This window comes from Antedon bifida, chromosome 5 (assembly GCF_963402885.1).
Source record: "Antedon bifida chromosome 5, ecAntBifi1.1, whole genome shotgun sequence".
Lineage (NCBI taxonomy): Eukaryota > Metazoa > Echinodermata > Crinoidea > Comatulida > Antedonidae > Antedon > Antedon bifida.
The window spans coordinates 7183863-7197540 of record NC_136230.1 but is presented as its reverse complement, the minus strand read 5'-3'; the positions used below and the strand labels follow the sequence as shown (position 1 = coordinate 7197540).

At 37.1% G+C, this 13678-nt stretch overlaps 1 protein-coding gene across 3 annotated transcripts in view; it reads right to left on the bottom strand.

The window, feature by feature from the left end:
* LOC144842926 (uncharacterized) overlaps window positions 1-13678 on the bottom strand; it is a 42474-nt gene that overhangs the window by 10497 nt on the left and 18299 nt on the right. For all 3 annotated transcript variants that reach the window (XM_078699529.1, XM_078699531.1, XM_078699530.1), the window contains 3 exons: window positions 13524-13650; window positions 1082-4630; window positions 557-616 (listed from right to left, as the gene is read on the bottom strand). In XM_078699529.1, coding sequence (XP_078555655.1) covers window positions 557-616; window positions 1082-4630; window positions 13524-13650 — 3736 coding nt within the window. The remainder of the gene's footprint in view (window positions 1-556; window positions 617-1081; window positions 4631-13523; window positions 13651-13678) is intronic.

The following is a 13678-nucleotide window of genomic DNA, read 5'->3' as shown; positions in this document are numbered from 1 at the left end:
CCACCAACCTCTAGCAACATCACTAACCGCTACCAAAACCACCAACCTCTACCAACACCATCAAACATCTAGGAACACCACCAAAGCTCTAAGAACACTACCAAACCTCACACCAACACCACCAAACCTTTACAAATACCAGCCAACCTCTACCAACACCACCAAACCTTTACAAATACCAGCGAACCTCTACGAACACCAGCGAACCTCTACGAACACCAGCGAACCTCTACCAACACTAGCGAACCTCTACTAACACCACCAAACCTCTACCAACACCACTAACCTATAAAAAACACCACCAACCTCTACCAACACCACATACCTAGAAAAAACACCACGGACAAAATCAACCACCATTGTTATTTTTACCAGCCACGAACCAAGCAATTGCCGACAACTGAACATAACATATCGCAACTACTGTTAACTACCAACACCATTAATACCGTACTTTTATTAAATTAATTTGTAATGCTTTCATTATTATACTGTAATATATATCTGTATTATTCAAAATTTTAGCCAATATTTTAGCCAATTCGATGGTACTTACGCGATTTAGAGGAACCGGCTTAGTACTTTTAACTACTCCACGCCAATCAATTTCACATTCCTAGAGTTAGTGTAGTGAAATGGCAGAAGATGAGTGAACATGAAAAAGAATGAGGCATGAAAATGATAAATATCAATGGATAGATAAGAATAGCTGGAAAGGGCTGAATCGCCATATGAAACACGAAGTATAATTAGGCATATGGTCAATTCTGGAGACACCCCTATTTAAGGGTCCCGATAGCGTGTACTTTAGGAGTTGACCGTATGGAGTTAAAACATATATATTGCCTTGTCCCTTTAATAGGAGTGTCCCAAGTAGTTACTTGAAGCAATTACAAAAGACATATACACACAAAAACAATAGTGTTCATAGACATAATATATTAGTATATTAACATTACACACACTAACATTAGTGTTGGGTTTGTAAGGGAATAACTTAGAATTGTGTCGTTAGCTTAGTTAGCGTCGGTGCGGTGGAGTTATGAATTGTAATGTCAATTAGACAGACATTTTTACTCACCTTCAGAGCGCGTTCTTCCCGGTCAAGGCTCACAGATTCGTTCAACAAGTCTTCATGTTTTTCTGCTTTCCCCTCAGCGACGAATCCGTCAGAGTTGGCAATTCGACTAATCTCAAGAGGTCTCTTCCTTGGTGGTTTTATAATCGTCTCACCAGTCAACGTAGTCACTGTTGGGCTGAGATTCTTGAGTCTCTGTTCCATTCGATCAACATCTAACATCTGCAATCCGTCTCGTCTTGGAGAAACTGATGGTGTTCTAGAATGTCTATTTAAAAGTACTTGATCTGGCAGGTCTTCAGATTGTGGAAAACGGATGGCAGGGATCGTGACATCTTCTAGATGTTCTGGTACACTCCTACCAAAGTAGTCCACGGCATCATCGAATTCTTTAACCTCACCTGTGTTCGACAACTGTTCTGATTCTGAAGGCCAAACGGTCTTAGCTACAACTATATTCTGTTTACCCGTTTCCTTAGGCAGTTTAAGAACGTTTGGATCTGAGAACCGTGCTGTGAATTTATCAGCAGCAGCTGGTGAAGGCGGTTTGGGGCAAGTAGGAGGCAGAGCCCTATGTTTCATTCCAGTGCGGTAGACTTTTCGAAACGGTGAATCATGAGGTAATCGTTCACATCCGGTCTCTTGCTGTACATCCTTGCTTTCTTTTATTTCTCCACTTTCTGAATTTAAATGATCTGTTGAACGATGTTGTTCAAGTGACAGCGAAGGTATGTCCTGTGGGTCTACTGGGAGATGAACTGAAGAGGGAGATGCTTCACAAGAATCTGTCAAATCAATGACGTCCATTGACTTTCGCGGTTTTGAGTCAGGTTTGCAAGAAGCGTTATTTTCTTCACGAAGATTATTAAAACGTGAAAAAATGCTGTGATCTTCTTCCTTCACATTCTGATTAAGCATTTGTCGATACATTTGGTAACTTGCAACCTGGTCATCAGCTTCTTTAAAGATCTCCTGCAGTGCCGCCTTAGTTCCCTGTGAGACAGACTCCCCATATTTTATTTTCTCAGCTGTTTTTAAATCTCTGTTTGTATGAATTGCAACGTCGGATGGTTTATTTCTTAGATGTGATGTTGTTGCATGAGGCTTCATTATCTCAAATCTATGTTGAAGATTGCTACGAAAATGCTCTTCCTTCGGTAGAGAACCAGGTATGACTTTGAACTCATGACGAGAAGGAGTACTAAGAGACATAGAAAAGTTTGGGCCTTCGTGTCTGGCGTCTTTTAAAACTGGAATTGGCGAGTCACCGCTGCGAACTCTTTCTTCCTCCGCGTGTACTGTGCGTTGTGGCGTGAGTACTGGCATTGGTGGAGAAGGTTGGTCAGATATAGGCGACGTTAGGGGCGATGAGTTTACAGTTGGTAATTTACATGGATTATGGAGTCCTTCAAGAGATAAGCCTCTTAAAGATTCTTCCCTTATACGTCGACGGTTTTCTGCATGTTTATTTTCCTGATCTGTTCGATCGCCATTTGTTTCTACACAACTTAATTTAAACTGCTTTTTCAACATATCTTGTCTCGCAATTTCGGGAACCGATGTTTTTATATTTTCATTATTATGAGTGGTTTTATTTTTGTCGCGAGACGTGTGACTCGCTTCTTTCTCTGCTGAATGGAAAGGTTCTCTGTTCAGTAACCGATCGGATTTCTGGAGGCCTTTTCGGTCAAGTTCAGCCCGAATCATTTCACCTAACGGGTCACTCTCTGTCGTTCTACTGCCTCCGAATAATACGTTCGAGTAATAATCATGAAGTGCATTCGGTATTGTGCCAGCTTTTGGCGAATGTGTAAACTCTGGTGAGACCATTTTTGTATCCTCACGATGTCTGTTATGTACACCATGCCGTATTCTTTTCTCTGCCATTCGCTTTGGAATAATCGACGGTGGTGCTGGTTGGATACTTTGATGAGTTACCGTTGACACACTCAAATTCTTTGCACTAACAGTTTTTGACGGGATTTGATTGGATGCTGGCGGAGTAACGCTTAATTTGATTGGTTGATGTTTCTTATTAATAACCACCTGATAGCGATTTTCCCTAGCTTTCGAACTATTTGGCACTCGTGTTTCAGATTTTGAACAGTTAGTATTAGTAGACGTGCTGACTCTGCCAACTTTTGGAGTCTGAGATAGCGATTGACGTCGTTCTTTAACATATCTCTCACGTGCCAGGTGTTTAAAATACAACGCATTTGAACTAGACGTTAATACAGTTCTTTCTGGTGTGTCTTTGAGTGTTCTTTCGATCTCTTGATCATTAATGCCATCCGTATCGCTTACACTTGTTCGTCTGAGGTCTTCCATTTGTTGACGACGTATGCCCTTTAATCCACCACGTGACGCAACACAAAATTTAGCAGGTTCAGGCCTTGCTGATGTCTCATTATTCAACGATTTTAATAGTTTGTTTATCTTTTTCCCTGCGACCATTGAATTGTGAATGAGTCCGATTGCAGCAGGATCTGCCGTAGCCCTGGCTCTGGCGTACAAATTCTGAAGAAGAATCGCTTGCGTCTGTGCTGCCGTTGTTTTGTAAGCTTCCGGAAATTGATTAAGCACATCGTTTACAGACATTACAGGAGGGAAGAAAGTACGGCCACGGACCATCTCAGATTGGCACGTTTTCCTTATTCTAGGGTCTTCCAACCGATCTTGCGTTTTCCGAATTCTAGGGTCATCTGGTCGATCTTGGACAACCAGTCTCCGTTTTTCATTACTCTCTTTCTTTCGTGGTGCTACTAAAGCAATTCGTACAGGATGAAATTCTTTGATTTTCGCAGTTTCTCTTGGTTCCATCGCCTGGTATGGCCGTTTCATTGCATATTGGCGATGTTGCTCTAACTTTAGTGATTGACTGTTTATATCATATTTGACAATGTCTTTATCTTTTTTATACATCATTTTAGCAGTACTACTTCCGCTAGTAGATACAAATGTTTTAGGTGCAGTTTCACCTCTGCTGTGTTCACTGCTAATCGGTGGCATATTGTTATACACGGGAAGTGCAAGACGGCCTTTCTTAGCGGCATCGTGTTCTAGATAATTTACCCGCCGTCCCTCGTTCTGTCGATGTTTCAACATCGAAATCCATGCTTTTTGCGCTTGGATAGCTTCCAACCGCGCGGCGGACTCACTAGCGAGAAGTTCTCTACGACTATCACGTGGATGATTAACAACACGTCTTTCTCGAAATGCTTCCGAATCAACCAGACGCCCTTGTTCGTTGACATAATACCGCATGCCAAAGCCCTTTTCTGCCACTCTAGGTCGTTTAACTGACAAATCTAAGGGCTGCTCGCTAGCTGAACGGACAGTAGGCCGACGAGCATCTGCAGACGGCGTTTCGTTATTGGAAATTCTTGGCACACATTGCGCAAGACTCCGGGCGTCTGATATCTTGATTGAACTTAGTGCGTCTGTCTGATTTACTGCGTGTTCATACGCAGATTGTCTGCCAGGATCCGTGGGGAACATAATGTATCTGGAATTGACTGCGGGCGCACCCTGTTTTTGGTGTGTCCGGTACATCTGTAATGACAAATAAAAAGAAAATATTTTGGTTTTAATTTATAATATAGGTTCTGAAATCATTAATATAATTACGGCCTTATGTGCCAATTAGAAATTCATAATTTCATTTTCTATAGCAGTATAAGAATGCAAACAATGCTCTTGAAAACTCTCAATAAGTACGTAACGTGATGCATGGTTAGTTATAAAAGCCGTGTGGTAAATTGCTATCACAATCCCAGGACGTAGTCACGTACAGTTTTCATAGGCCTAAGTCGATAACCGTATAGTTTTGAAAAAATGTATGGCTATTGAACAGTAATCATATATAGCAACCGTTTTGAACGACAAAGTTCTTTCCGGTAGTAAAGTCCAGGAGTTACATTTGTTTTTTTAATTTAATGTTAAATGCTCTTATAAACAGGGTCACACAGTTAATATAAATATCAGAGGGTGTTCATAACAATATGAAAACATCCGGGAACGCAACAGGATTAATTATTAATTCTATTTCCATAACACGATCTAGGCGCGGCCTAGACCATGGAATAATGCGCTGTACACATAGGCCTACGGTAAGTTTCATCCGGTTTCAAACGCAAAGAAAATATACGCGTAGCAATTTTTGCTTTGATATACCTTTTACACTTCAAAGAGACGTTTAGTAAGTAAGGAACAATCTACATGAATGAATGTTAACAACAGACCTTTGCCGTGGCAAGCGTATGTAAAGTAAAGGTGTATAGTTACAAACCCTGAAATTATGGTGCCTAAAAAACACCGACGAAGCGTAGCCTACGTCACGCCTTAGAACACACACAATGCATTGAATAGTAACTCTTTCTAACCAAATAAAAAAATATATAATACGATCGAATTTACGCGAACCGATCATAAGTATTAATACTTCGCTGGAATTAAACACCGTAGCTGTTATAGTGACGTGCGGTATCCATGACAACCTCTTTCGATCGGAAGACCCGTCTGTTATCACATATCTTGTTACCACGACAACAATATCGTAATAATATGATCCCTGTGAATTAAACATAATAACCATAATGTGTGTCTGTAAAAAAAAATTAACCTCAGGGGCGGTGACAATGCATCAGGGGCGGTGACAATGGGTGTCGGTTAATGTGAACAAATCGTAAAGTTTCCAAAACCACAAGAATGTTAAACTTTTGTATGCAGTTCGAGTGTGCATCGCTTCAGTATCGTAATGTAGGCCTGTAATACTGTGTCACATGTGATGTCTGTTTCATAGCCTATAAGCTTAACTTAACCAGAACATAAAACAGGCACCACATTTGATACATCATTAATTACAGAATTTGCCTATGTGAATCAGATGCATCGACACACGTAAACAAACCGTCTCGTTCCGCCGTGGAACATTTTATTTGATTGTTCGAAATTCAATCGTTGCTATCAATGTATTAAATAACTGCATGTATTTTATTTTGTACCAACTGCTAAACGCATTAATAAGCAAACGATTACACATCACAGACTTCGCACGTTGGTTAGACAACGACGTCAGCCATTTGTCGAAACTGAAATCTGATTTCCAGAAACCGATGAATTGAAAATGCATGCGGTGAGACCGCATCGGAAGAAGTACTGTATAATGTATTTACGATACCTCTTTAAATTAGTAAGCATCTTCTTCATGTGTATAATAACTATGGTATTCATAGACGGATCAATAGCACATTGTGTTTTATGTTCAGTACGGATCAATAGTACAATATGTATACGTTTCTATATGCCATCTAGAACTTCATTTTACAATCCCCACACTGACTATTTCAACTTCCGAATTACAATTTAGCAGGGCTAGTCTGGGTCACGGGTGCGTTATGGCACGGTATAATGTCTACTGCATTTTATTAAATATTTTGAACAAGTTTTACTTGCGACTCGGAAACATGATGCACAAATATACAAATAGTACAAAATCTAAACAACTGCTTTATTATATAATGCATATAATAAAACAATAATACGATTTGGTATAGGGTATGCAATTGCCATTTAGTGTAGGCCTACTGTGCTGAACAACTTCTGACGGTCGCGATATCAAAATGGTTTCGTGGACTCAATCCACAAGGGAGCGGTTGCTGATGGATGGCGGAACAATCATTAACGCTTTGAACAAAGAACACAGCAATAAGGACGACAATACAGGAAAATATTGCGTGGGATTAATTGTCTATTTTTATTTATAAACTGTACAAATACATATAAAACCGGGATGTAAGCAGTGTCTAGTGGCCTAACGTTTCCTTCAGAGAAAATGGATTCCTGTAGTGGCCTAGGATCAATACCGCGGCCGATTACCGGAATATAATAACAATAAATGCATAGTAATGTTTCCGACAAAGTACGAAAAGGTTTAGTTACTATTTCAAATTTACTTTACGTGCAAATTTTTCCGACCCCACGTCTACAATTGTGTTTAATTGTTTTTAAGAACATGCATGGAAGCCTAAATGTTGAGGTGGGGGGAATCAAGGGGTTTTAAAAACCGATTTAACAAAAGGTTCGTGACGTACACATTCTTCCAACCCCACGCCTGCAATTTTTTTAAGTACATGAATGGAGGGCCTAAAAGGTTGAGGGGGAAAAGACAATCGAGTTTTTTAAAACCGATCTAACGAAAGGCTCGTGGCGTTATAGCTAAAATATAAAGGATATTAATCTAACACTGTACAGAGTTAAAGTTCAAAACAAAAATACAATTTACAAGTGGTTTGCCAAACAAAAACGAGAATCGGGTCGGATGTTTTCAGATTTAAATCATGGCATTAAAATCGAACGCATCATTGAAAATATTTTATTGTAGTTCCTGAACTCGTCTGCTCGGAGTAGAAGGATTATTTACGATGATCCAGCGGTGGGGAGAGGAGACATGCGCAGCAGTAATCTGCGTGGTACCGGTGGTACATGGTCACCACGGTACCGTAAAAAATGTAGAAAGAATGTACCAAATAATGGGCTCATTTCATAAAATCACATTAACCAAGCGAAAAGCTGAATTGATACGATGGAGGCCAGGAAAAGGGCATTGTTTAAGAATCAACGTCAAGGGGGGGCCCGGGAGTGATGGTGAAGTGTTACAGTTCTCAACATTTAGAATGGGTAAAGATACGATTGGTTATCTTGTGGGACCGCCTAGAAGTAGGTACTAAATCAAACATGTTTACCCACTGTTTATGTACAATTGAAGATAAGATATCATGGGTTAATATATTACTTCAGGGATACAACAAACGAAAGGTTCTTGGTGGAATACTAATAATGCCATACTATAATGCCCAGTTATCAAAATGTGTGCACAAAATCTCTTAAACCGCACGACCGGATTAAAATACACAGGATACACATATTGTGCCTGTGTACCCGTTTTCCGGGTCGATTTACTGTATATATTTTCCTTTATTCGGTACTTTAAATATTCATGCAAGTGCAGCAATGCTTTATAATTATGCGCAGGGGGAACGCCAGAAAGATTTTCGACGCATTCTGTGCCGTAACATTGTTTTAATCATACGATAGGAAAACGTGTAGAGTTTATGTCGTCGCATGCTTTCTGTATAAAATCGAAAAAATACAGTAAGCCTACTACAGTAGGCCTAGATTTAAAGGTTTTGTCTAAAGCAAATATGACATGGCAAACATTCGATACTATAATTTATTAAATTTGCCATTTTTGTTATCACTTTATAATATATTGAGTTATTTCCGGATACTGCGCAATGATACAACGAATAATAATAACAATGAATAAAAAAAGAACAATATAATAATACGGGGATGTCGCAAGTGGGCCATGAAAAATTATTCTTAAGGTTGCATTATTGTGCATTAATAAGTTTGACCGTTTTACCATTTCTTGTTTTGCTTGTTTGCTTACGTCGTTGGCTCAAAGTGACACGTCCGTCTCGGTGCCTTATCGAGAGTGGCACGTCGGCGCCCTTATACATTTGCTAAAAGTGGCACGTCGGTGCCCCTTTAAATTGACTCAAAAGTGGCACATCGGTGCCCTTATACGTTTGCTAAAAATGGCACGTCGGTAACCACTAGTAGGGAAAAGCTGCACGTCGTTGGGAAGCTATAACGAAAAGAGCATGTCTATGGGGTCGTTCAGGCTTAGCTATATTTACTCGGGTAAGTTGGTTTCTTCCCGTGAAACCATTTTACCCGGTTAAATAACAACGACTTCAAGTGGATGGTAGGCCTACATACCATTTTACGGTTTTAAGAAACGATATGACAGTCTCTGTTAATGGGTATAAATGGTTCGGTAAAAATAGGAAGCTTAAGAATGGAGGGGGTATTGGCCTATTTGTGTCTAATGATATTGTTGTACTCGATGAAAACTTATTTGAAAGCAATTTAGATGAATATGAAAGGATGTGGCTAAAAATGAATATTAATAACAAACCTTTTTATATTGCCGTTGTATATTTTCCCGTCGAGGGAGTTAACAAAGAGTTGACTGCAGAATTATATAATCAACTCTTATTAGAAATTTTAAAGATAGAAAATATTAACGAAGAGGATGACCCCTCTATCCTGATAATAGGCGATTTTAATGGTCGGATAGGCAATGCAATTGTAAATGGTGATAGAACTTTAAACTCAAACGGAATTAAGTTACTAGAGTTCAGTGATAATTCTAGTTTATCAATATTGAATCGTACTATCTTCTGTGAAGGGAAAATAACATGGGTAAAAGGTAATCAGACCAGTACAATTGACTATATGCTCTCTTCTAAATGTATTCTTAATAAGATTAGTAAGCTAATTGTAGACGAACTTAGGCATTATAGTATTGGTAGTGATCATAACATGTTGATCCTAAATTTAATTAATAATGAAAATAATCAGTATAGTTTAGGTGAAAGAAAGAATAAGTCATTTATTTGGGATACACATAAAGGTCAAGATTATTCTGCTTACCACCAAGAACTGAACTTAGGATTTGATAACTGGGATGTTATTGTTAACAACTTCAATAATGTTAATGACATTTGGGAAGCATGGAAGTCAATTGTTATTTCAGCTGCGGTAAATGGAATTGGAAAGAGAGTAATTAATAATAAACATAAACCATGGTTTGATAAAGAAGCTGATATTGCAATAAAACGTAGGAAAAATGCTGCACGAACGCATAGAAAGTACATCAAAAGAGAAGATAAAGATAATGCTACTTCAGAATTTTTATGGAATAATTACCTGGAAAAACGTGCCGATACTAAAATTTTAATTAAACAAAAGATTAACAAGAAAAGAGTCGATAATTCAATTAAAATTGCTAATAAAGGTGGACCAAGATGTAAAGATTTCTGGAAAGCCCTAAGAGGCCCTAAACATAAACAGGAAGTGGTCAGTTGTATTAAATCACCTTTTTCGGACGAAATTATTACAGAAAAGGTTAAAATGAACCAAACAGTAAAACAATACTGGGAAACTCTAGGAAAAATGCATATGAATATGTCTGATTGCATCTCACTTAACACGTCGATGTTTATCCAGAAGGTACGTTCCGATCTAAGTTCAGACAATCCTAATAATACTAATATTAATGATAATAATGCAAATAGTAATGAACACTCGGAATCATTCCTACATAATATCAAATTAAATATTAATACTGTTTCAATTGCTCTTGCACATGCCAAAAATAATAAGGCGCCAGGACCAGACGGAATTACAAACGAACTCCTTAAAAATGGGGGTGTTTATATTGAATACTCTCTTTTGTTTATGTTCCAAAGAATTATCGAACTAGGAGAAATTCCAAATGAATGGAACAAATCTACTATTATCCCTATTTTCAAAAAAGGAAATAGGTTAGACTTAAATAATTATAGAGGTATTTCGTTGACTTCCTGTATATCTAAGATTTTCAATAGGATTATTGCTTTCTCAATAACTGATTTTCTTGAAGAAGGGGATGTCCTTTCGGAAGTACAGGGAGGTTTTCGCGCACAGCATAGGTGTGAGGATCACATTTTTACATTAAAAAGTATTGCTGCCTGCAGATTTGCAGAAGGGAAAAACACCTATATGGCCTTCCTGGACTTCCGAAAGGCATTCGACAGTGTATGGCGAGAAGGGCTACTAAAAGCTATATGGAACTGTGGTATTAGGGGTAATATATGGAAACTTATTGACAAATTATATAAAAATGTTGAAGGATATGTAAAATTTGGAAACATTTCTACTGATTCATTTGTAATCGATCAGGGAGTTAAACAGGGATGTACTCTATCTCCTGTACTCTTTTCCATTTTTATTAATGAATTTAAGAAGTTGTTAGAGTCAAATAATGTTGGTGTTAAGATCCAAAATAAATGGATGGGTAGTCTTTTCTGGGCTGATGATGTCGTGCTAATTGCCAATAATGAGCATGACCTTAAAAAGATGCTTAAATTAGCAGGTGATTTTTCAAATGATTGGAAAATTAATTTTAACTATGAAAAATCAAAAGTCTTGATTTTTGGAAAAAAGATAAATAAATATAAACAATGGGATCTTGGCAAACATCACATCACAGAAACAGACACCTACCAATATCTAGGAGTGCTAATATCAAGAAATTTATGTGAACATCCGCATATTGACAATGTTGTTAAAAAGGGTAATAGATTAGTTTCATATGTTAAATCTATAATTGATAATCTTGATGACTTTGACAGAGTATATTACGGAAATATCCTATGGAAAACAATAGTTTTACCTTCTATTAATTATGCTTGCTCTGTTTGGACTGGAGGGTCCAATTCAGATATTGAGAGACTGGAACGGCTTCAAATGCAGATGGCACGATATATTTTAAAAGCACCAGTGTATACACCCAAAGTGGCCTTATATGGAGATTTAGGATGGATACCCTTAACCGTATCTCATAACATATTACAACTAAAATTCTTTGAACGTTTAGTCGGGTTAAATGAAAAACGATGGCCCAACCTATTGTACAAGACTATGCTTAATTACAACACAAAAGAATTACGATTTAAATTCCTTAGTTGTGTACGAACCACTTTCTGTAGATTTGAATGCATGCATATTTTTAACAATGTTATTAAAAATCGCACTATGGAAAATTGGTTTAATTTACTGAAACAAAATATTTTAGATAATGTAAATAATCAATGGTCAGAGGACCTCGCATCTAAAACGTCGCTATCTTTTTATGCAAAGTTAAAATCAAAGCCGGATCTTGAAAAGTTTTTACTTGATAAAACAAATTTTAATGGTGCCCGTCTTAAATTTCAAGCCCGTTCCAATACTCTCCCTTTAAATTTTAAATTAAGTAAATGGACCGTGGATAATGATGGTCTCTGTTTATTGTGTAACTCTGGAAATATAGAGGACATATCTCACTTTTTATTTAGTTGTGATGCATTACAATGTGTAAGAGAAGAACAGCTAAATATACTTAAACAAGACTTAATTTTTCATAACGAGTTAGATGTTTGGGAAACATTCTGCACCAGTAACAATGACGAAAAAATGTTATATGTTCTGGGGACGGATACACTTCCCCTCAGTAATAATGTTCTATTGAGTCTTGACAAATTTTGTAAAGTATACCTAGCAAGATCTTGGAAAATACGAAACAATCTTATACAACTCGCAGATAGCATGTAATGTTTTTGTTTTGTTGCGGTATAGAGATCTTTTTATTTTGAGTTTTTAATATTACTATTTTTTTTTTTTTTTTTTTTTTTTAAATTTTGGTACAATTTTTTTTTTTTTTTTTTTTTTTTTTTTTTTTTTTTTTTTTCTCAGTTACTGTACTACTTAAAAATTGTTTGTATTTCTTTTCTTTTTAACTCATTGTATTTTGCATAAGTGCCGTACGACTACGATAGCGATCGAGTCGGCGGTTGATAATTTTATTTTGTATCTGTTTGTTTTTATTAATTTGTATCTGTTGAATGTCTATCTGTATATAGAACGCACCGTGTATGAACGGGTGCCACCGTTGTAAAGGTGTAGTTTCAATAAATTATTATTATTATTACACGTTGTATTTACTGTATTCATCATACAATGTATATAGGCCTAATCTCTTAAATAAATAAACCGAGGCAGAGCAGCGGATCGTGAAACGGCCTAATTATTGCAGGTCTATCGTCTAATTGATCTCATCCAATTAATGCATCGTTCGATTTTGCAATTGCATTCGATGTATTTCTAATTTTGATTATAATAATAGTTTTAAAATCATCTCATTCCACAAAATGTTTTCGTTAAACTTAATATCTAATTTTTTAACAATACCTAAGGCATACAGCACATGTCATATATAATATAGCATTATAAAATGATAAGTTTTGAGTATTTGACATAGTGCGTAGATATCTGCAATTAAATTAATCATAATAATTATTATCCGCAAAAAAAAAAAACATTTTCTGAATATAGAAAACAAAACACTATGTATAAGGCCTACATTTACATATTCCGACGCCAAGGAATTTTAATCCGATATTCAAATCGTACGTAACACATGACTTTGAATCCAACCAAACCAAAATAGCTATGAATAATTATATAAACGTTTTAAAATTCGTGTTTTAGGTGTTTTACATCATATAGGCTATAATCCTCGTAAAACGTAGTTAATACGCACAGCTGGAAATAACTCATCGTCCACGGAAAAACAAAAATGCCAAAACCATGGAGTAAAGAATAAACTCCATGTAAAAACGAATACACCACATCATAATCCGTATCAATTCGCACGTTCTCTTTCCCAGTTTTTAATATATCCCTTTTATATGCTCCGTTTGGAATTGTCTCCTGTACGAATATCCGATATCGATATAATGATTATAAACGTTTGATAATCGATATCATTTTAAATCCACATACAAACTGTACTAACCTTCTTGGAGAGATTCTGACCCGCCGGACCAATCAATCGCATCTGTCGTTTAATGAACGCCACATCGTTGGCTTTCACAGGCGATGTTACATTAATAGAACGCTCCCTACTCTGCGGTGTGCTAGCCCTGTAATGATAAGCAAACTTCCGCTATA